This window comes from Eurypyga helias, unplaced genomic scaffold (genome assembly GCF_000690775.1).
Source record: "Eurypyga helias isolate BGI_N326 unplaced genomic scaffold, ASM69077v1 scaffold31272, whole genome shotgun sequence".
Taxonomy (NCBI): domain Eukaryota; kingdom Metazoa; phylum Chordata; class Aves; order Eurypygiformes; family Eurypygidae; genus Eurypyga; species Eurypyga helias.
This window is the reverse complement of record NW_010234567.1, coordinates 7,758-32,589: the sequence shown is the minus strand read 5'-3', so window position 1 is coordinate 32,589 and position 24,832 is coordinate 7,758. Positions and strand designations below refer to the sequence as shown.

Below are 24,832 nucleotides of genomic sequence, written 5' to 3'. Positions count from 1 at the left end.
GGAGCCGCCTGCCCGTCTGTCCGGCCCCGGCGCTCAGCCTCCCCCCCCTCCCCGGCCAGGTAGCCCTGCTGGACCGCAACGCCGAGGCCGGGCAGGAGAGCAAAGCGGCGCTGGACGAGCAGTTCGAAGCGCAGAGGACGGTGTTCATCCAGTGCGACGTTACGGACCAGGAGCAGCTGCAAGGTAAGAGGGAAACTGCCGGCGCGGCGCTCGGGCTTAACATGCAGCGACCTGAAAGCCCGGGCTGCTGCACCAATACGTCTGCAATTAAGGCTTCTGGAGGACAGCCTACTCCCAATCGCCTCTGACAGTGACTCAAAAAGGGTTTGTTTCTGAACCTGTGGATGTGAAATAGTACTACCAGCCTGCCTGTATTTCACCGTGTTGCTCGGCACATTGCGAAGAAAAGCCAAAGAAATCATTCCCATTGAGTGCCGTGTGTGATAGTTTTTGCAGGAAAGCCTCTGCAGGAGATAATTGTTATTTTATGAGTAATATACATAAACTTTAAAGCAGGGACTTGCTTTTTATGAGGTTTCAGTACAGACTCCAAGCTGCATTCTCTCATCACAGAGGTAATGAATTCGGTTCTGGGTTGCAGTGCTCCTTCCATCCAGCACTCTTCACGTGTGCTGCCGTAGCTGACAGCACAATTGGCAGAAGATGCCACACTGCTTGATCATGGTGGTAAATGCGGGTGGATAACGTTTTGCACACATTTTGCAGATGCAGGCAATGGCAAGCGGCTTCCCTCGTGTATGACTTGCCTTTAGGTTTTCACTTTGTGAATAAGTCTTGCTCCCTACTCAGTTCTTAGAGTATGATACTATGTTGATGTACCCTTCACAGTGCCTCATAACAGCTACATCACTTTGTCAAAGTTTCATTATTAAACTGATACATTCATAGGTAGTGACTCAGATTCAGATTTTGACATCACTTTTGTCAGTGACCTTTCCCCAGATTCGTTTGGGGTCAGGCTAGATGTGAACATTTTTCGTTCTGCTTTTATCGACTGGCCACCTTCTCAACAGCGGTGACTGCGCGTAGCCATTCCTTTCTCACAAAACATTGCAGCTAGTCTAGACCTTGGCAGTGGTGTTCGCTGCTCAGAGCTAGTGTGATTATGCCTAATTGCAAAGCTTTACAGTTTCTGTCTGTAAGAGAGATGCTGGACTTTAGATTTGAGATCTGTTCTAATCAGCAAACAAAGATTTTATCAGCTAGGCTGATTATTGACTTTTTCTCCAATAAGTGGGAGGAGTAATCTAGAAGCAAGCAAAAGCATCCTAGCGTTAGGAATAGCATGTGCAGGGCCATGGCTGTTAGCCTGCTGTTCTTGGTCTCCCATGATTCCTCCTCTCGTTAGTGCCAGGCTGGTGCGGGACCAGCGGGGTGTGAACTGGAAACTGGAGTGAGCAGGGTGGGTCAGCGAGGGAGGTTTTGGGACCGAGTTGGTAGGAAAAGAACAATCAGAATAGGTTCGGAATAGGCTCTTGCAAGGAGCAAGAACAAGATTGGGTGGCTGCTGATTATTTCTTGGTCTCCCATGATTCCTCCTCTCGTTAGTGCCAGGCTGGTGCGGGACCAGCGGGGTGTGAACTGGAAACTGGAGTGAGCAGGGTGGGTCAGCGAGGGAGGTTTTGGGACCGAGTTGGTAGGAAAAGAACAATCAGAATAGGTTCGGAATAGGCTCTTGCAAGGAGCAAGAACAAGATTGGGTGGCTGCTGATTATTTTTCTCTGAAAATGCATTATTCCTGTGCTGCAGGTTTCTTAGCGTAAATTTGCAATCATGTTTTACAATCCTTTGGGGATTCTGGGGTACTTTTTATAGCTTTTTGGTTGGGGTATCTTTCTCTGCTTTATTTTCCTAAACTTAGATTAATTTCACTCCTAGTGTTTAAAGTTCTCAGTTAAGTCCTGTGCTTGTCTTTTATGTTAAAGGTCATTTGCGTGAATGAAGTTCCTCTTATTTTAACCTTAGCCCTTTCAGTATGAAACAAGCCACAGTACTAGAACTAGTATCTAGGTACATAAGGCTTATGGGTAGGAAACCAGCTGATTCAGCTACTTTCTTGTCTGTGCTTTTTTTCTCTGGTGACTCTTTCACATAGTCCCCCCAGAATATTCTGGTTTGTCCCACTCTTGAAAAATCACCATGTATTTACTGTTGCTTTCCATGAATACTTAGGAAGCTCACATGTAACTGGTGTTTGTACTTACTTTCCACTGGCTTGTCAGGGTCTCTTTTGGTTTTGTCTCTCCTTTTAAATGGATCCTCCTCTTCATTTTTTATGTTTCTTCATTCAGTATTTCATATGATCATCTGCTTTTAATTTTTATGATTCCATAAGCACTAACTAGTGTAAACACAGAACTAGTCTACATTCAAAAAAGGAAGAACAATTCAGTATACACTGATGTGTTGGCGAAAACTTTATATAATGAGTTTCTTCTTCTTGTGGATGGGTAATAGATAGGATTACTGTAGGCAGGTAAACTTTTACCAGAAATATTCCAAATTTGGTAATCCTTGATTTTAACATAGGTATGCAAGCCGCTGAAAAGCATTTGGCTTTTTTCTTAATGTGTAAACTAGAAAACTACAATTAGCCAAGAATGCGTGAATTTAATAAACAAATCATTGGGAAAAATGCTATCATGCACTGTGTTTTTTGCAGACAAAAGAGATTTTATTAAGAATGAGATTGCTGAAAGATTCTATTTAGAGAAGGCTTAAAAGAGCATCGGAGAGTCAGTTTCCAAAATTCTGAATGTAATTGAGGACCCAAACTGTATTTATTTTACTCATTGAAACTAAGTTAAATAATCAGTTCTGCTGCTAACAAAAGCAAAGCTTTTCATTTGTCCTCGCTGTTGGAGGATTGGAACAATGAGAAGTGATTGAAGAGTTAAGCTGAGAAACCAGAGAATGAATTATCAACAAACATAACAAAAGCCAGAAAGGCAGACAGCCAAAAATAGAGGCATTAGTAATATTAAAATATTCTAGTACAGAATAAGAATATTAGAAAAATCTGTACAATCAGGGCAGTTGGACAAAAAAAACCTTGCCCATCAGCCGCCCAGCTCTTGTTCAGATGACAAGATGATGACTGTGATGGACCTGCAGTATTCAGGCAGAGAAAAGGCTGTGATAATACTGACCATCTGGTGCAAGAAAAAACACTTGGTAAACCTCTGCAGCCACTGCAAAAGAAACGTAGATGTCTCAAAGCTGCTGTTATGCAGATTGATGGTAACAGTCAAATACTAAACATCAGAAAATTAAGATGGTCCTGGCATCACCTCTTAGTGAAGTGGTTTTGTTAAGGCCTGTCAAACCTTATTTGAGTATCTGAAATACTCTAGATTTTCAGTCAGTCAACAAACAATGTTTTTTTAAAAACAGTACTGGGGGTGGTGGTGTCTTGGTTTACAGAATACTAAATATTTAGTGACAAGGAACAATATTTGGAGGGAAAAAACAAGGAAGCTATATATACACATCAGATAATGCCTGCAGTCACCGAGAATCTTAGTCTGGAATGAACACCTGGAGGTCATCTCATCCAACTGTCCTGTCAGAGCAGAGCCAGCCCAGATGTTTGCTCATCGCTATGACATCATCGTGTTTTTCCATACACATCTTGTATCTTAGTTCAAACACTGTCACCTGGGAGAACACAGTGTCATTGTGGAACTTTCCCAGTTCTTTATTTTGAAATTTTTTGGAAGAGAGGTCACTATTTTCATCAACAAAAGGAAGAAGGTTTGAATATGAGAAACACATTATTAGTTACCTGACAAGTAGGATGTATAGCAATTTATTCATAAATGGATAAATTTAATCAGATATTATGATTAATTATTTGTAGTTGAAATAGTCATAGTAGTTATATCGCTGGATAAGAACTGCGTTCTTGGGTTAAATTCAGACTCAACCAAGAAAATTGCTCTGAACACATGAAGCTTCTAATTTTCATTTAAAATAGATGGGCCAAACCTTGAATTCACTAGCTAATCAATCTGCTACAAATCAAGCTATAAATGCTAATTTTTTGGTCTTCCAGTACCTGAAGGGGCTACAAGGAAGATGGGGGGGGACTTTTTCCAAGGGCCTGTAGTGACAGGACAAGGGGTAACGGGTTTAAATTGAAAGTGGGGAGGTTTAGATTGGATAATAGGAAAAAACTGTTCACGGAGAGGGTGATGAAGCACTGGTCCAGGTTGCCCAGGGAAGTTGTGGATGCCCCATCCCTGGAAGTGTCCAAGGCCAGGCTGGATGAGGCTTGGAGCAACCTGGTCTAGTGGAAGGCGTCCCTGCCCATGGCAGGGGGGGTGGAAATAGATGGGCTTTAAGGTCCAACCCAAACCATTCTCTGATTCTGTAATTAGGGTGCCAAAGCTCCTATGTAATATAAAACGTATGGGTGTTAAGAACCATCATGAGCTCCTTTATCAGGCATTATAAAACTGAATGAAAAGGTAACCACGGTATCTTATTCCTTTTAGTTATTCTGAATATGTTTAATATTAGCAAATGATTAGATAAAGAATTTAATTCGATGTTGTTTGATAGTGATTAACAAAACAGTGAAGATGTTCTGGTAGACTAATAAAACATTCATTTGCATGCACACATTGTGGTTTTTTCCATAAGTGCTAAGAAATTTCACCCTTGGATCTTACTATAGGTGCTTTCAGAAAAGTAATTGAACATTTTGGGAGGCTGGATATTGTGGTTAATAATGCTGGAGTGAACAATGAGAAGGACTGGGAAAGCACTATACAAATTAACTTGGTAAGCATTATCTCCTTTCATGTGTTCATACTTTCTGTAATGCTGGAATACACTTAACAGCCCTCGGCTTGTACAGGCTGTGCATATAAACTACTGTGATCATAAACTACTGGATTGGTGAACTCAGTTCTTGAAACCATAACCACGTAACTGCGTACGTACTAACCCGCAAATATGTGTGTGGTGCGCCCTTTAAGGTGTCTACCCAACATATGCAGCACTGGGTAGAGGTACTCAGGCTAACACCAGGCAAAATTGTCTTGTTACAAAACTCAATGAATTCCAAGGTAAGTATAACAGTTGGGTGTCCAAAGCAGTAGAGCTGCATCTACAGGAGGCCAATCTGTGTATATGGATGTTTGAAGAGGTTTTAATTACTTGTCAGACTCAGCCAGACGGCATTAGGGAGTAAGTTGCAATTTGTTGTTATTACAAGAAAACTTATTTAACCATGAGCTCAGCATTTTCTCCACCAGTGAAGCAAGCATGTAATCTGGGCTTTCGATATAGGCCGTTTCACCATCATCACCGACAGAAGCACACTACTTAAGGGCACTTACTTGCTAAAACCCAGTGCATTCAATGAGCCCGTAAGATTTATTGTGAATATCAAAGAACAGGCAATAGTCTGTTATCTGGTGTGGCATCAGGTGAGACCACAATATCTTTCTCCCAGTGGATTCTTTTTTTTTTTTTTTCAGACTACACTGCTAGGAGATTTAAGCTCCAAAATAAAGACCAACTTTCTAGGTTAATAAAACTCTGACCAGCCTGTATTCTAAGACCTGTGAAGTTCTAATTCAGTGGCGATACAGCAAGTCACCCCTGTGACTGTGCTTACAAATTGTTATGATCTAGCCATGAAAAGAAAGTACCAAAAGGAAGCTTGGAATGCAATGTGGCGTTTTCTCCAATCGGTCATTTGGAATTTGTCAATGCAACAAGAAAAGTTCAGAATAAGAAAATTAAAGGTTTGTTTTTGCCAAAAGTTTTAAGGGAAAAGTTACCTGAATCTTTTATTCCTAATGCCTCCATGAAAGAGAATTCACAAAAAAAGAAAACCAGGAGAAGTAACATGAGAGACCAGAAGTTTTACATGAAAAAAGTTATAGAAAAATCAATGGGAAAATATGAATTTCAGGAAAAAAGTTATATTTAATAATACCTTTTCTTGATCTTTTATGTCTATCCAATTCAATTTGCTTATTCTTGGAAGGGACTGAAATGAGTTCCGATTAAAATTTCTGCAAAAAGAGAAGTACACTTGTTCAGTTTCCTTTCCACTTTCTTTAAGATTTAACTATACATCTTTCTTCCTCCCTCTTTCATTTCTAAAATACAAATATCAGAAAACTTCATACTGTGAAGTAACAGGAGCGTGACATCCTTATTGCTACGCAACATCAGTATTTTAGTATAGGTCTCTCAAATTTGAAAGAATTCATTACGTGTGTTCTAAATTACATCTGTCTATATCTTTGTGCCTGGTTTAACACAGGATATAAGTTACTGTAGTCAGCCATCTACCTGTCAAATTTACAAGAACAGATAGCTAGTCAGCACCAGAACAATCAAGGTCCATGGGAGATACACATTTTTCTGTGTTTCATCTCTAAATTTACCTCAAAACATGAAGGCATTTCTCATTAGCAAATCTGGAGGATATTTAATGTCCATGTAAGTATCTTAACTTAAAGTGACGTCCAAACAATTTTTCAATGCCAAGAGCTTCAAAGAGAAGCCCTTGATAACCTCCTCCTACTATTCTTTTTGTCTTATTACCAGTTATTGGGCTGAAGCAGACCATAGGTGGGTTTGAACCACCACAAGGAGCAGAAAAAACAGAATCCAAATTTTACAAATATATATGCTTATCTATCAAGCTACTGCCCCTAAAAATTTAGAGGAGGAAAAAAAAAAAAACCCCACCAAAACCCAACTGAAACCACCAACAAAAGAAACCAACAAACTGAAGATCATGAGGTCTATACATTATTGTATAGGTGAGTTCAACATAAACGTCCCAATAACTTAATTCATAGTTGCAAGGTGAAAAATTTCATCAATCCATGCTGGTGACTGAATGCATAAAATGAACAAGCAGAGTAGTACAGCCACGTGGGTTAAATCAAGGACACTCTTAAGATCCAAATATCCTCATTTATCTTCTTATTTGAATATTCTTTCCTTGTCTAACCTTGAGTAAAATAACTGGCTTATTTCCGTAGTGCATTTCTATCTAATTACTGTAATTTCCATCAACCAAGACATAACATTTTGTACTTCTTGCTTGGAAGAATAACAGCTGCTGCATGTAATATGTTATGTTGGTTGTTGCCATGAAATATTATTTTTTTCATTCTGGTAGAGAAAAGAGCAAAATATGTATGAAATACATGATTTTAGAATGTCTCTATTTCCCTGATGTTGGATGTTTTAAGTATGCTTTGAACTTTCCCTAAGAACAGGAATAACTTCTATGGCCACACATTTTGGTACACATTATGCACAGATTTTCTGCTTTAAAAAAAGGGGAAAAAACCCCACCACATGCCAGTCATCATTTTATTGATATCATATATATTGATACAACAAATATTCCCTGCCCCAGTTTAAAGTACAAAGTACAAAAGTAGAGCAGTACAGAGCAAGATAAATCAGAGCAAACACAGATGGGGTGTGTTCTTTATGGCTAAAACAGTTGACATAACCGGTTGGTTTTCAGGACCTTTTCAAGGGAAGCTCCCTGCTAGCACTGCTTGAGAAAGTGGGAAGAACAGAAATGCAGATGCAGGTTCAAAAAGTGGGATTTTATTTAGAAGGCAAAAGAGAGAATAAACCACAATTCCTACTTGTATCTTGTATTTCTATTAACCTTTTCAGTTAAGTAGAATAGAACGAGGACACAAGACACACATTCTTATCAGGAGTCCTACCTACAGTCCTCCAGCATGACAAGAACGGTGTTTCTTGCATTCAACTTCATAAGAACTTACACCTAAGGAATCCAAAAATGTTATAATCTGACCTTTTTCTCTTCAAACCCTTAAAGAAAGTGCCCACATCTTTATGAGCCTTGAATGTACACGTTAGTTAAACACGATTTGGTGGTCCAAGAAACTCCCCTAATTTTATCTTGTGTTGATGATGTAGGCTTTCTGGAACCACTGTAATCATACATGGCTGCTATAATTACAGTACTTTTTTCTCTTTACAAATGCACTTAACACATTTTACACTAAGATAATCCCAACATTTACTTGGAGGTTCCTTTTTTACGCTTGTTTTTGGAAACGAAAACTGACGTAGGTTGCAGTATACAGTTAAACGTAGCAGTACTGGTATCATATATGCTTACACTTTAAATATTACCTGAATCAAAAGTACAGAAGCACTTTACATAACATTTTTATTATCTTATTGTTTTCTAATACCAACAAATTTATTATTTTGTAGGTATATTTAAACCGATTCCCCAAATGAAATTAAATAGACTCATGAAAGAATTTGAGAGGAAAATCACAATTATTTCCTTCACATCTTCATGTGATGATTTTGTACATTTTAACACATTATTCTGGCAAAACTTTAAATTGCAGGCCATAATTCAGGCATGACAAAAAAAACCAGTCATATGAGATCCAATTATTTAGGTGTTGCTTAGAGAGAAGTAGAATTCAATACATGTGTAAAATTTGTTGAGGTGCATGACAGTCTCATCCTTCATTACTAGGCAAAACAGGGCAGTAGCCAGCAATTCCAAGTTTGTACATTTTTTGTGGCTTCGCATAACTTATTTCCATAGATGACAAAGATAACAAGTTTCTGTGACTTTAGAAAAGTCCTCTTCTAAAATGCAGTCTACCTAACTCAGGGTTTGTTCCTGCAAAATACTTGGACGGGTAGTACAGAGAAGGAATGCAACACTGTACCTATGTGTGGCTCCTTTCAATACATATCATGGTGAAGTAGGAAACCTTGCAAAATCAACTCATTTGCTCATCAGTAAGGAACTATTCCTCAAAACACCAACTCATGTCTCGGTAGATACCAGAAGGGTAGACAGGTCCCCCCCCTACTGGGGGACAAAGACGTCATAATCATCGGAAGGTTGTTCCATTGTGCAAGCCATAAAAGGGATCCCTTGGGACTATGCTGCAACCTTCTTCTCGGCCATACACCATGCTCTCCTTGCCCAGTGCAGCAGGAAAATGGTAAGGACTGAACTTTCATCCCAAAATAGTGTGACCAGGACACATAGCCGGATTCAGCAGGTGGGAATTACCACCAGGTCCCACGGTACAGACAGAGGCAAGCACTATTTTTAATGGTACCCACACAGAAACAGCACAAACCCAACAGTGCTAGTTGCAGAAGATAAAAAGGCTTAGGTCACCAGTTTACCAAGCTTGCATTCTAAGAACCAGAAATCCACTAACGCTGTTGTTTAATGGGTTAGTTATGTATTCTTGAGCATAATTTGATGTCAGAAAGAGGACTAAGTGCCTGTGGCCACCAAACTGTAAGAATTACCACTTAGCCTGAAATCAGTGGCATGAGGATCAATCCCCTAAGTGCATAAAAAATCCTCTCAGTATAATTATTTTTGTTATTCATCTTGCACTAGGAAGGACGCAGATTTACCTTAATATGTCCTTCAGGAACGGGTGGCAAAGAAAACTGCAGAGTAAAAAATTGGAACATGTTATTTCATTCTATGTGGTACAAAAGCTACTGATTTTTAGCAAATTATCAAATCTTACTGCACATTCCTTTCTACTTCTGCCTCTCCCTCCCTAGGCTTCTTGTTTCCCACAGTTCAAGCTGGAAATTCCAACTGAAGAGCCTGCAATTTAATTTCATATAGCAAGTAAACTAACCAAGGGACTTGCATGCTTGCTGCAACCTGTCTGCTTCCTAGAAAATCTACATTAAAGGCAAAATCAGTCCCACCTTTCTGTCCAACAGCAACATGCTACAATTTTCCGTGGATATCACTAGCAGCACTTAGTTTCAGACTTTTGAAGTTCCTCTTACGCAGTTCGTAAAGCACTTCAAAATGTTTCCTTATAGATAGCAATCAATTTACAACATCACAGTATGAAAGTCAAATGATCTTGGGTCAAATTCCAGCTCTGTGCTAACCTGCTTTATGAAACCACAAGTCAATGGCTCTTTCATTAGTTTTTTGTTCGGTATTCCTAGCACTGAACTAGATTAGCTCAGAAACCTACATACAATGTTAGGACTGATTGATTACTGGTTTGTTCCCTCAAAGGAATTCGTATTGCCTTACCACATTGATAAAACTGAGTAGTCATCTTCAGCACTAAAGGAAAGCAGATATAATTCCTTGGCATAAAATCTTAGTATGCATAAGGAGACAGCAGAAGTATCAGACAAGAGGTGGCAAGGGAAACCCTATTAAATAGGTATGAGAAACTATGTCATTTGGAAAACCTGCCTTGAACACTAGATTTAAAAAAAAAAGGCATTGTGTACTAAATTACTTTCAAAGCAGTTGTCACAAAGAATAACAATTAATGATGTTCTGGGCGCTTTCACTGAAGAATACTTTTTTTTTTTTTAATAGATCAAACTAATATGAAACACAGAGTATGAACATTGAATTACAGGTGTAGTGTTGGAATATGAGAACATTGCACAATACCGGCTAACGCTGACTCCTAATGCCAGAAAAAACTGATGACTTGGAGTCTTATTAGAATCAGAGTTTCAATATGATTTCTTTTAGAATGATACAATTAAAACTATACAGCCATGGGATACACAGAAATGTCAAGAATCACATCTTTTGTATGTATTGTTTCTGATTATGACACTGATACCTAAATTGCCATTTAATGATTTGTGAAGTTACTGATTCCTGATGTGACACTTCCAAAAGCAACTGCAAATGCTTTGAGTCTTTGCACAATTATTTTGCGAAGTATACCCAGCTGTCAGATACCAAGTTTTAGGTTTATTACTGTATGATGCCTCAGAACATCTGATCTCCTTAATTTAAATCTGTAATTTATGGAAGCTGATACTCAGATATTCCCAAACTCACCATTGTGTATTTCATGGTATAATGAAGTGATAAGTTTTCTTCTGGAATTCCGAAGAAGTATTCTGATGTCAACAAACAGGAATCCAGAGTCACATTTCTTATGAGAGGAGGCCCAAGGCCAATTTATGCACTTGCAAAGGTAGATTTCAGAACAAAACTAAACCCCAACGTGCTATTGTTCTTTGGAAAACAATACTCCAAAGACCATTGTTCTTTGAAAATCCTCTTTCCCATTTGAGCATTTGGCACCCAGATACATCAGCCAGGTTTGCTTTATCAACTCAGCTGGATTGACAGGCTCTACAGGGAAGTGGCACCAAGACTTCTAAGCGGCCATGGCCCCCGAGATCAGCTGCACTGGATGAGAAGGTTTTTGCAAGGATAGCAGCAGGTGTAAGGGCATCTGAAGACAATTTCTCACAATACCTTCATAAAGGAGAAGGCTTCCCCAGAAATGCTAAGCAAATGGAGTCTAGACAGGAAAAAAAAGAGCAGTATGGGGATTTTGATAGGAGAGTCAAGTGACCCAATTTTTCATTGTCTTATAACTGTGGTTTGGCCAAAGACTCATCTAGATCTATTATGTCTTCGAAAGAGAAGACTGGAGAAATAGAAAAATCCTCAATGAGGTCCAAGCTACTTCCTTCTCCAAATGATTTATTTCCTCTAATGATCCTAAGTGGAGCTCTTTTTCTGTTCAGTAGGCTGAGCCACTGCCCCAGGGCATGACAGGACCTGCACCCCCTCTCCACAGACAGTGTTAACCCCTTCCCTTCTGAAATGTCTCGTGTACAGCCTACCATATGTATATATTGAAGAACACCACCCACTCTTAAGTCCAAGTCTAATCTCAGCCGAGCTGCCAATGAATACGTGTTCAGAACGATCTTGATTTTCAATAAATCCTTTAAAGTTTACATATGACAGTCAACACTAAACAGCACTTGACTACATTTATAATGGCTCTGAAACTTTCTGGGACGTGTGAGAGCAATCAGATTTTGTTTGGTGTTTTACAAGTCACTGGAGAGAGTTCTTTGGAAAGTTTCTGTTAAAACATTTAATCAGTAACATTGTTTTGGTATTAATGAAAACATTTTTGAAGTATGTTACTTAAGACTTTCCAGGAGAAAAACAGAAAAGCTTTTTTATGGGAATTTTTTATTTAAGAAAAATTTAAAATGTTATTTCAAAATTTTGAACTATTCATATTTTGTGGTGGTGGTTTTTACATTATTCTGGGAAATGTGTATACTGGAAAAATATTGATATTGAAAATATCGCATAAAATGCTGCAGCTGCAGAAAAGGTAACAAGCTGATTCTTTATCTTATTCCAAAGCAAAATTGGTAATGACGTTTCAAGTTGTTTTTTCTCTGTCAACGGGCAGCTAAACTTCATGATATTTGAGCAATGAACAAGTAATATTAATAGAGTAGGACATGGAGTCTTCCAAATCTGATTCCTAAAACCAGTAAGTGCAAAGGGCAGCTGAACTTAAGACATTTACTTTATGTTTTATAACACGTATGTGTAAAACTATCAGCTAATGGAAATGAAACGTAATACATGTCTTTAAATTATTCCAATTTCAGTTTGGGAATTTAGATAGATGATAGAAAAATACTCTAACATTCTGATTTTAAAAGCTTTTTCTTTCTAGAACACCCAGCTACTATCCATTAGGTGTTAGTTATGTGTAGATTTCCTTTTTTTTTTTTTTTTACTGTCTTCTTTTATTACCTTGGAAGATTTTTGTTTTCTCCATGATTCACAATTCTGTAAACCTTCCCTGGTCAAAACTCTCTGTGTTTATAATCTTCCAAGCATAAATAAGAGCACTGGTAAAGCAATATAGGTTCTAGGCACAAGAATTAAAGCAAGATTTAGTTTTTAGGAGCACAAAATAAACATATTTGAAATGTAATCATCCCTTTCCCTTCTATATCAGACATCTGTGATTAGAGGAACCTATCTCGGCCTAGAATACATGAGAAAAGGAAATGGGGGTGACGGAGGAGTAATCATTAATATTTCGTCTTTGGCAGGTAAGAATATTTTCTGTATAAACACTTTCTACTCAATAGTTTGTTTCCAAAATATATTAATCATACTGATCAGTCACCCTTTTTCTTCTTTCTTATGGCTCTTCCCTGTTTATTCCCATTCTGACCTGGTTTTCAGCATAGCAACCCAGGTAATACCAAAGAAAGCAGCAGAAGGTCCCCCATTCAACTCTGTCAGAGCACAGCTGTAGGAACATTTAAGATTAGACTGTATCTACTTTATTAATGAAGATTGTCACACACCAACTCTGCCTGTGCTCCAAGTCCTCTCAGGTGGGATCTACCTCTGCTTGAGAAGCCATAAAATTAACACTCATGTTTCACTGAGCTTAATCTAGCACATTCTTTGCTCACTGTTTACCTATGCTATAACTGTATTTCAGTTTATTGACATAAAAATAGAATTATATAGCTTCTAAGTCCGTCAGGACCATTGCTGCTCATTTGTTAGGGAGAGTCCTTCTGCCTTTCCTGTAGATATGCATGTTGCAGTGGCTGAGCAAAAAAGCACAGCTGAAGGGGAAACAGTAAATAGAGAATGATGTCACCTGATGCCCTTCCTCAAAAAATTTGTGGGGAAATATTTGCATTGTCTCTTGTTTGTTTGAAGAGTTTGTCCTCTCTTGCCAGTGTCATACTGTCTGGAAAAGTAGTATGTATGCTGGCTTACACTTGGATTGTCAGTGCTTTCTCTGGTATCCATGCAGAATAACAAATTACAGTAATTTTATTCTGGGGTATTCCTATGTGTTTTAACAATTACAAGACAGTAAGACAGCAGTGGCCGTAGTTCTTGTGGGTGAATGGGGATTAGTGCCCTCTAGGCGTGAATGTTCTGAGTATTATTAAATCCTCCTGTAAACCTTGGCTTTTGCGGTGAGAAGCCCAGTTCACCCTATCAACATAATGGATGTGGATCTTGAGGATCTGACTTAATATATGGCCATGCCTCAGGGGTGAGGGGTCCTTTATTAAAAGTGTCTAGGTACCTCTAAGTCAGCCCTTGCAATGCTGCCTAACACATCGCCTGCTAGTGCCAGTAAGTTTATCTCCATCGGCTGAAATGGACGTTGTGTTGGGACCAAACTAACCCAGTGGAAATGCTACTGCAGTACAAGAGTTCATCAGCACAAGTAAAAGATTAAACATTTTCACAGCAGTACTGATGCCGACGCAGTGTTTAAGAAAGGGCAGGGGTAGCACGTAGTTTGATTCCTTTTCTAACTAGTCTCAAATGAACACAAAATGATTTTGATTTCAAGACGTAACAGCTTGGCTGTTCTCAGTTTGTTAAGAGTGTCTAAGTGCTATTTTAATTATTTGATTAAAATTTGCATTTATTTACTTACATTTTTAGCATTAACACTGTGCCATTATGATTGCAGGTATCTCTCAAAACCAGTGTTCTTCGCTTTGTTTGCTTTTACATGGCTTGTATTTAGCAATTGCTTCCCAGGTCATAAGGCAAACACATTACAAAAGCTGACATACACTAATTTTTATCGTTTATTTATTTACTACTATTTGTGCTTTGTGACTCTCATTCTCCTTTCCAGTCTGAAGGTCTAAGTCCTGCCGTTTATTCCATATATAAAAGGCAAACTGCCATTGGCTTACTTAACATTCCCTTCGAGTGTTTTCTTTTCTCAGAGTTAGCTAAGTTGATCATTAAACTTTTGAGTGGTTTTGATACCCTCTGTCCAAGTTCTCTCTAAGATTTTATCAGAATCACTCTGCAGACAGCAAATATTCTTGTGTCTTACTGAGCAGCAAGAGTTATATTTAGTGCTTACGTAACATTCAACAATATTTGCTTTACATGTTAATTAGTTTCCAGTTCTTCACCATGGGAATTTTGCCAATGATTTGAACTAGGGACAGAATGAAGCCTTATTGTTTTATATTTCCAAATACCCACAGAACTACTTAAATGCTTCCTATGAAGTGGATGTTTAAAGCATTCATTCAGCTGGATGAAAGCCAGAGCATCCACCCTGTCTTTCCAGTATTGAATCTTCCTTTCTCTAGTGTCTCCACAAGACAGGACTAAGAAAGGGGGAGATACGTGTGAGCACATGCAGCAAGCGCCCAACTCCTAACCCACTGAGTCTCAAAGCTATAAAACTTTCTTCATTTGGGGGGATTTGTGCATTCGTATCAAGAGGAAGTGACACTGCTAAACAACTGAGATAATGGGAAATGTGTTTTACTGCCAACTTGGCCCCATAAAAGAGCCAATTCAGTTTTTTTCACTATAATAAACTTCATTTCAAATTCAAAGAGTAAATTCTTCTGTAGGAAGTGACACACATTAATTTAAATTTTGTTTAACAGAATCATAGAACGGTTTGGGTTGGAAGGGATCTTAAAGACCATCTAATTCCAACCCCCCTGCTATGGGCAGGGACACCTTCCACTAGACATAGTTACAAGCAACAAAAAAAGCATACAAAACTAAACTTAAGTCCTGAGATTATTTCTGTGATTAAATTTAGTATTCTCTCTTACCTTTTCATGGCTGGTACACTTTTAGTAGGTAAAGGGGGAAAGGAATTCCTGTGTATGCATGCACTTTTGTTTTGATAACTTTCATACTATCAAGAAGGTATTCTGTGAAACCTGATGTGTATGTCTGGATTCTAGCAGATTAAAAAATAATAATTATGCATAGACGGCTTAAAAGTTGGCAAAATATTAAGTGTAAGATCATGATAGGTTTTTGAGAGTTGTGCAATGTGTAGTGTATCTGGCTACCGTTCTGTTGTATGCCTCAGCAGCTTGATGGCGCTCAACTTCAAGCTCCACAAGCAGCCAGTTCCTCCTATAGAAAGCTTCAGCCAAAAGAACTGTTTGAAGTACCCCACACAGCAAACAGGCTTCTTTAGGTTATGAACTTACAGGGATCACAAGAACAAAGCTAAGCATATGGCTAAGTAAAGGCAAGACTTTATCACAGTTATACAGTGGAGCAAAGGTGTCAATGGCTGTACAACCGAGGCCTTCAGTTCAGCATCATGGAAGAGCTCCTGGTCCCTCCCCATTGTAAAAAGGAGGATGCTGAGCAGAATCCACAGGAATGAGGTTAGAAATTTTAGAAAATGTTCCCTTGAGACTTAAGTTCACTGTTAAAAACTTCTTAGAAACGACACACCTTAGAAGTTTTGCTAGGATTTCTGCTGCCTTTATTTTGACACTTCACAGCAGTATAACCAACGCAACAAGTGTGATCTTGTACCCCTCCCTATTCTTAGGAACAGGGTATTATATAAACCCCTTTACTCAATTCTCTCATCACTCTGTAGGACCATAATGCCTCTAGCTCCTTTCTCTAGTTACATATCCGCTTCTTCCCAAGAGGCTTTGGCCTTAGAAGAACGTTGTAAGCATACTGCATACTCCTTATCCAGACTTCTGCCTGGGGCGACAAAGGAGATTTCGGTAACGTGGTTTGGAAAGATGTTTCATTTAAATAAATATGGCTAAATATTTTGATGTTGTTTATTTGTAAGTATTCTGTGTTTTGCAATAGGCTTTGAGAACTATATTTTATTTAAAAAAAAAAACAAAAACACCACCAAAACCAACAAACTAATAGAGAAAGGAAAACAAATTACTTTAGGTGTATTTTCAGCACACAGAGAAGCACACTTTTGCTTTGCTTTTAAACAGGTTCCGTCAGTTTGCAAAAACTTACCTTTCAGCATTTTCACATAGCTCGTTCATAAACAATGAAAAATTTAGAATTTTAGGATGCCACATGATACTGTGATTATCACATTAGTGAGAGAAAATTTTAATGGAAAATTTAAATATTTTAACAGTGAATATATTTGTCCAAAGTACAACTGGGAATAGAGCTCACTGCATAATCATAGCATAGAAGCAATGCTTTCTGCTGACCCCAAAGCCTCCCTGAGGTCAACAGCCATGTGAGAAAACAGACCATGGTTTTTTATTCTCTGTGCCACACTCATCCAAACATGAAGTACACTCATCCAATAATTAATGAAACTTAAAGATACTATCAAACAGAAATCACATTCGCCTTAAGCTTCCTAACAGTGCACCCATGGAGCAAATAGGGGGCAGAAAGGTCACCTAAAAGGTAGTAAATCTCATTCAAAGAAAGAGATTTGTTCAAATCCCTGAGGGCAACATGTTCCGTGGGAAAGCTTACCTGGGAAAAATGCTTAATTCTGTGTTCATCAGAGTCTTCAGTGAACTGAAAGGAAATACCAGTTTCCACAAAGCTTACTGATACAACTCAAGCATATTGACACAATCCTCCACCTCCACTACTAATTTCTCAAGATGTCGACATTGGAACGGTTGACCATGATAAATAAGCAGTTACAGTGAAAAGTCTGAGAGCATGTCTCAAATGGTGGAGTCGTCTTTATACTGTAACAAGGGCACGAGGGCAAAACCAAGGCCAAGAGCTGTCCCTGTCGGCCTGCCAGGAAGTGAGAAAAATAAAAAAAGAGCACAATCAACACTGGCGCACAGGATTACTGCTGGTCTGTTTAAATTGGTTTTGGTAAACCAAAGAGCACCTTCATTCATCATGAAATTCTTTGCAATTCACTAACCAGTTCCCAATGAAGATCATTTGGGGCGAGAATGAAGTTTCCTGTCCCCTTTCATCTAACAGTTCAGTGACGCAGCAACATCCAGAGAGAGGAAAATCTAGGCATAGTTGCCTTCCCTTGCTAAGTCGGATTAAAAACCATAGGTATCACTTTCCAGGGCTATGCTGCCCCTTCACCATCCATCTGAACAAGCTTCCCTTCCTCTCCCCATTATTTTGGGCATAATGTTCTCCAGTCTGTTTCACTACCATTCCACTTTGCACAAGATAATTAAATATTTATGGAAGCAGAAATACAATACAGATTTTCTACCAAATGAATGCCCTAACTAATATGCTACGAAGTCATCTTTGCTCAGTGGCTGAATAAATGCTCAGGTAGAGCAGGTTAAACGTCACCCAGAGGCTCATCCCAAAATACTTGCTAGCACGGTCCCTAGGACACACCTTCTAACAGCTCTTCCTGGTGCAGGGAAGTGGCTCAGAGCCGGCAATCCCACACCACAGTTCTGACTACTGAACTCAGCAACAAACGCGAGGCAGAACCATTACTGTTTTGTGTGAGAGATGCTAGGACCCGTCTTCAGTGTTGCTGCTTTGGCTGAAAGTGAATCAATTGATTTCTTCTTGGTTCTCCACTTGAGCAAAAATAATAATTTCAGTTAGGAAGTAACTGGTTTAATGCTTTGATTCAAAAAAAGTTACTAGTTCCTCCCTTCCGGCCTTGTTATTCCTGTTGTCTTTTGACATTTAAGTAAGTCTTTGAACCTTATTCCACTTCATTATTGTGAGCTGTGTCCTTCCTTTGTTTATTTCTTGACTTTGTTTCTCTTCCCTCTCAAGTAACAAGTAATTTGTCTTATTGTGTTTAAAAAAAAAAAAATAATAAAACAACCTCTAAATTCCTCCTCTTTTTTTCCCCAGTAATTTTGCCTTTTGTGTGTCTGTTAGCTTTAACCTCGTTTGGATTTTTTTCTTTAAACATGTAAAACTACTCAAGAGTTTAAAAAAAATAGTATCATAATATTTCCAATGTGCAAATATTCCCATGTTTCCAATTATTTGAAGAATGGGGACGATCATCAAAAGTCACCAGTCAGGAGAATATTGAGCCTGTGTTGCAATCGCAACCCACAGGAGACAACACAAAAGCTATTTCTCATAAAGCAAGTTCTCAATCAGAAGCATAATATATTAATCCAGGCTAAGCAGATAAATATACAAATTTAAGAGAACAACCAGCCACTACGTTAAGTTCTTCATTTCCCACCACTGAACAGTGCTAATAGCGTTGCTTTCACTGGATTACCTCTGTAGCGTTTAAACCAAGATAAAACCTTGAAGCTGTCAGGGTTGTAATTAGAGCTTTGTGCCATCTTAGAAAGTTTTTTCCATCAGACAAAATGTATTCCAGAGCAAAGAGTCCATGCAAGCCTCTGGCGTACATAATTTTTCTCGCAAATCCCTAGTTAAAGCTGCCTAGTGTATTTTTCATCTCCACTGAGATAAGCCACACCTCTTCTTGAATATATCACTTAAAGATATGACATATAAAGAATGAAAAATCATATCTGAGGTATTAATTTGGATTACTTCCAATAGAATCAAACATTAACGCATCAAAATCAGTATCCAGTTTTACAATACCAAATTCAGGAAAACAGACAAATGTTACCCTCCAACTTAAGGACAGGCTGTGGTTTGCTGTTCACAAGACCCTAGCTTTCAGGTGGAACTACAGCATCCATGTGGTCCAGTTAGGCTGTCATTGTACAGTGGAAATGGTTGGCATAATGAGCAGAAATGTATATATACTCATGGTCTGTCATCTCTTCTTAACCAGCTTTTTGCCAACAAACTCAGTCTTGCTAGAACTCAGTTCCTAATTTTCCTCCAAAACCTCTGTTCTCTCTTCTTCCTCTACTATAAATAATGTTAGGCTCTCTCAACCCCATTATAAAGGTTCACAATGTTAGCAGTCATATTTCGCTTTGCTTCTCATTTTCCTTATGTAAGATAAGCAATGGTATTACCAAGGATTGTTACCTCTTTTTCCTTTTCCCTTCTAAAAATCTTCACCTTGGCTTTTCATTCCCAAACAGGGCCCATGGTACCATACCCTGAAATCCCTCTCAGCCAATGTAATGTAATCTAGAAAATGCTTCAGAAAGCTTTCCTATCCACATCTCTCATTTCTTTCTGCTCACTATCTGAGGTCTTCATCTTTCATTCTATTCACAATGTTTACTCACTTACCTCTATACTCTCTCTGCACTGAGGTCCTGCATTCACTTCCTAGTGCTTTTTCCATTTGCTTATTGCAAAATGCCTTCCCTATTTCATTATCTTCTCCTTTAAAAAAAAAAAAAAACAAAAAACAAAAAACACCAAAACCCTATCACCTATGAAATACTACCAGAGCAGTATTATAAGTGAAATAAATTTCACAATGCTTCAGATGGTGCATCAAGTCTGAATTACTTTGCTTATAAGTGCTCCTCTGAGCAAAAACCACTATGCAAGAGAGTATGTATTTGTTACAGTACCAGCCACACCGTCAAATAAATAAGCAGTAACAGTATTGCCCAGGCAGATGTGTTGGCTGGCTGCTCTTCAGTCTGCTGTGCAGCACACTCATCTCTCACCAGGGCTGGGGGAAAAGTTTTCTCTGAGCCTGAGTCTTCTTAGAGTTCCACAGAAACAACATAAGCAGGGGATTTAAGGTTTTGATATACAAAGAAAATATTAAAGCAGTTACAATGGTCCAAGTGGATTTTGCTGTTTCCCTTACTTTTTCCCACATTTCTTCCCTGAAATCGCTGTAAATGATTGCAGCTGCCCAGTTTACATAGCGGCCTCAGTAATCAAAGTTCATCTAAAATACTTTATACACGTTAAGCGCTTTACAGATTCATAGAAGGCGGCTCACAAATCTCATTCTTCAGTGTTTTCTTCCAGCTCCTGTCCCCTGTTTTAAGTCACCCTTCATAGACAGAACTTTTCCTCTTTAAAGTTATACATCTTCTTTTGCCTCCTCAGGTTTTTGTCCATCTTCTCTCTTTTTCCAGCCTACCTCCAATTACAAAACACCATTTGCAAATTTTTACTAACCTATTTTGTTGCATCTATAAATCCATCACTCACTTTTTACATTCTAGACCTATATATGTGTTTAAGGTAATCATAAATAGGAGTACCCAACATCTTTATTCGGATACCTTTTTATTTTGAAGGACTCATGCCTGCTGCATTCCAACCTGTGTACTGTGCTACAAAGCATGGTGTAATTGGATTCACACGGTCAATAGCAGTAAGTATGGATTTTTGAAAATGGTATCAGCAGCTTCTTGGGAACATGCTAAGTTTCTCATGTTCCCGCTTCGTTGTCAAACAACTGGAACCAATTGTCTTAAAGAAAATGAAGTGCCTAAAGTAGTGGAGGTTCCCTCCTTTCACAAAGGGAATCCAAAGATGGAATAACTAAGGCATGTGTGTGTTTCTGACCAATTTGAGGGTTTGGGATCATGGAAGAAAGATGTTGCAAAGTAATTTAACGAGAGTGGAAAGAGCCCAAAAGTCAAATTCTTATCCAAGCTTTAAAAATATTTTTCATAACTCTGTCCCAGTCTTTTAACAATTTGGTTTCCTTACTTGTAAGTCAGGTTGATTACTTTTTTAATGATAAATAGGCACTAAAGTGTACAAAAAGTAACTTGAACAGAAAAATATTTACTGTTATTTATTCTTACGAACTCTTAATATGCTGAAAATGCAAAATGACACATTCAGGATGGGACATGTTAGATGTTACATGACCACATAGTAAGTCTTGGCCTCTGACTCCAAAACTTTCTAGTTAAACTGAACAAGCAGTATGATAAAATATCTTGGAGAGAGCAAATATGCTTACACTTTCATAGGCTAAGCTTAGAGATAGTCCACTTATATAAGATTTCCAATCTAATTTCCAGAATAAAGCACCTGAAATTATAATTTTCGATAGTTTATCCATATTTTATGCCCCCACCCCAATAACTTCTTTCTTAGATTAACCTAAACAGATTAGTATGGGTAAGTGTCGCATGTAACACATCAGCCGCAGCATCAACATAACACCTGGTTTTCCATTTTTGTTTTCACGTTAATATAAACATCACCATCTAAGTTCAAAACCAAAAGGTCTGCTAGAAAATTAGAGGACAGGCTGTCTCTAAGGAACATGAGAACGCCAAGGAGAAAAAGAATAATAAATATAACGAATCACTGTATTTACCAGGAAAAGCAGTACAGCCTAATGTTGGGAAGGTATGGTACAAAACATCTGGGACTCCAGTTTCTTTTCTTCCCCAGACCAAAAGAGCAGGCCACCATATCATGGAAATGTCATGTGATTTACACAGTACCAGAAAGGATTCCTGTTAAATGCTAAAATAAAAAGAACTCAGTGTTGAACAGTTATGATTATTCTTGGATATATCATGTATAGTTCATAAGTTCTGTGCCATTGCCAGGAGAGTTCATCCAGCATTCAACATATGCCTGGATGCTGATCAGACTTTTTTGCTACACACATGCATTGACAGCACCACAAATGAAGGGTCTTACCATTTCCAGAACAATTTGTGCTGCTTGCTTTCATCATGTTCCTGAACTGCTTCCTGAAAGAAAATTCCTGACTCTTTCCTGGAGTTCACAGGGACTTTCCTGTGGAGATGCTCAGTGATAGATTCATCCCTTGGCTGAGACAACAGAGCAGCTGGAAAGGTTTAGCATTACAGTTCTAGGGGTAGAGGCCAAATCCTAGTTGTGCTGATGTGAAGGATGTAGATGCAATCTTACAGTTAAATCTTGATTTCAGACAGTTTTCTTTAAATAAGAAAGTTCTTATAAGATTGGAAGCAGACATTTAGAAGACACTTCTTACTTGGTTTTGCTTATAAAAGTTATATCATCACCCTAGAATACTGTTAATGACATGCGAAGAGCACTAATAACAAAAATATTAGAGAAAAGGAACTGCATGCAAAGAATGTTGTTTTATTGTAGAATTGTACTCCCAGCAAAACAATGTGGGGTTTTTCCTAGTTATCTGGTATGATTACTAGAGAAAACGTGCTTCAAATTTAGTTGTCGAAACAAAACAATCAGTAGTAAAAAATTTGCACACTAAGCAAGGCTGAAAAGTACTTAGTGGTAAATCTCATTCTTGGAAAAATTACTTACACAATACTGTTTTAAAATGTTGATGACAAATGCTCAACTTTTCCTCTTTTCAGTTAGCTGCTAATATGGAAAACTACGGTGTGAGACTCAACACAATTTGTCCAGGATTTGTCAACACACCAATTCTTCAGTCAATAGATAAAGAAGAGAATATGGGACAATATTATTCATATAAGGATGAGATCAAAAATATGATGCAGTTCTATGGCGTGATGGAGTAAGTCAAGTCAGATACAGTGACAGATACAGTAAAATGAAAATAAAGGGAAATGCTGCCTCAGATAAAAGACTATTGAATGTGTTACAGTATATACCAAGAACAAATGGTAGATATTTAAGGCTATTTTAAGATTATCACCTACACAGTGATATTTCCCTTCATGCATTCCCATTTCCCAGCAAAGTCAAATCAAATTCCCAAGTTAAAGTGGGTGGGTTTAGTTTTTCATAGCCCTTGGTGTTCTTCCATGAATTTGTTGAATCAAACTTGTTGTGAGATAGAAAGTATATAATTTGTATTGAATTTTCACAAAATTTGCAAGTGAACCAAGACAAAAATCAGACCAAGAACTGACAAAACTGGACTAAGTTCATAACAGCACAGTAGCGACGATGGTGGATCAGACCAGAGTTAACCTAGCCCATCATGTGACTGCCAACAAAGGTGAAAAGCAGACATCTAGAAAAGAGTGAGAGAACGACACAAGTATAAAGTGGTATTTTTTAACACTTTCTTGATCTCTAACACTTAGCTGCTCAGATACTTCTGCACAAAGGAAACTGTATGGCTGTGTTGTTTCACCCACAATTTTTCATATGGAAAATATATTGCACCTGTTGACCATAGCAAACTGCATGTGATGAATTTCTCCTCATGCTCATTTGTATGCCAGTCCTCCTACATAAACAGGACAAATCAACAGCGAAGAGCTGCAGAGGATTGTGTAAGGATTACTTCTGTCCACTGCCCCGATAGAGAAAGCTTTGACAGGAAGCCCAGTGGCAGCTTGATGTCCACAAGGATTTAGCAGTAACTAGAGCAAACAAATGATGATTTGTAAAGTTGCCACTTTACGTTGTATGTCCTGATTGAGGAGACTGAATTTCTCTCCCAAAACATTCATACCACCTCTGCTTTTCTTGAAAATAAATTTGTTCAAATACCAGTTTGTTTAATTTTCAGGCTGTATAGATTTACACTGAGTTTCTGTACTTGTCCTTTTCACATGTTCTCTTCCATTATGCTTCTAACATATCAACTTTTTTTTTTTCAGCCCATCAATCATTGCTGAGGGACTGATAACCATAATTGAAGATGATACTCTAAATGGAGAAGTTATGAAGATTACAGCATCTCAAGGGATTCATTTTCAACAATACAACCAAACACCATTTACATCAAAGAGATAAATAATTGGTTTATGCTAAATAATTTTTGCTTTTCTTAAATATAAAAAAAATTTGAGAAGACTAAATGTTGGAGAAAAAGGTTAGTGATTTATTTAGAGCAGTGGCAGTGTTCAAACATTCACATCCTGGTAACAGAGAAGGACAAGAAAATATGCTGTGGGAAGATGTTACCATCTTATTTTGATTCTATAAGCACTAATAATAGTATTTATCCACTAGAATAAACACACTGCTCTGAAGATTTTTGATTATGTATTAATAGGGGCCAGTTTTTTTTCCTTCTGGTAGTTCTGATTGACATACATCAAGCATGTTTGGCAGACCTGACCTGCTTCGTATAATTCTTTTCACTGTCATAAGTTTCTACTTATTTACATCTTGAATTCTTCAGACCAGGAATTCAGTTCAGGAATCTAGAACGTAAATATACCTATAAGGAGGTTAAGAATCTACTTTTTCTTACGAAATGTAAAATAGAAAAAGAGGCAAAATTATATTTCCTCCTTTATGTATGCAACAGAATATGTTGCATATCACATAATAAAGTACAGATTTTTATCTTCTTGGGTTTCAGCTATTTATAAAATAGTTCACTAATATTTTTGTTTTCTTTTATAGATATATATATATGAATTTTCTTACTCTGTATATACAAGGATGAATACT

At 38.0% G+C, this 24,832-nt stretch overlaps 1 protein-coding gene across 1 annotated transcript; it reads left to right on the top strand.

Annotated features, from left to right (window-relative positions):
• Positions 1-59: 59 nt before the first annotated feature.
• On the top strand, positions 60-24,166 carry HPGD (hydroxyprostaglandin dehydrogenase 15-(NAD); the record flags this gene model as incomplete). Its single annotated transcript, XM_010146478.1, has 6 exons — positions 60-183; positions 4,700-4,806; positions 12,831-12,927; positions 20,767-20,843; positions 22,810-22,973; positions 24,031-24,166. Coding segments are annotated over 6 exons (705 nt in total), but the record flags the coding sequence as incomplete, so codon positions are not given.
• Between the last annotated feature and the right edge of the window lie 666 nt (positions 24,167-24,832).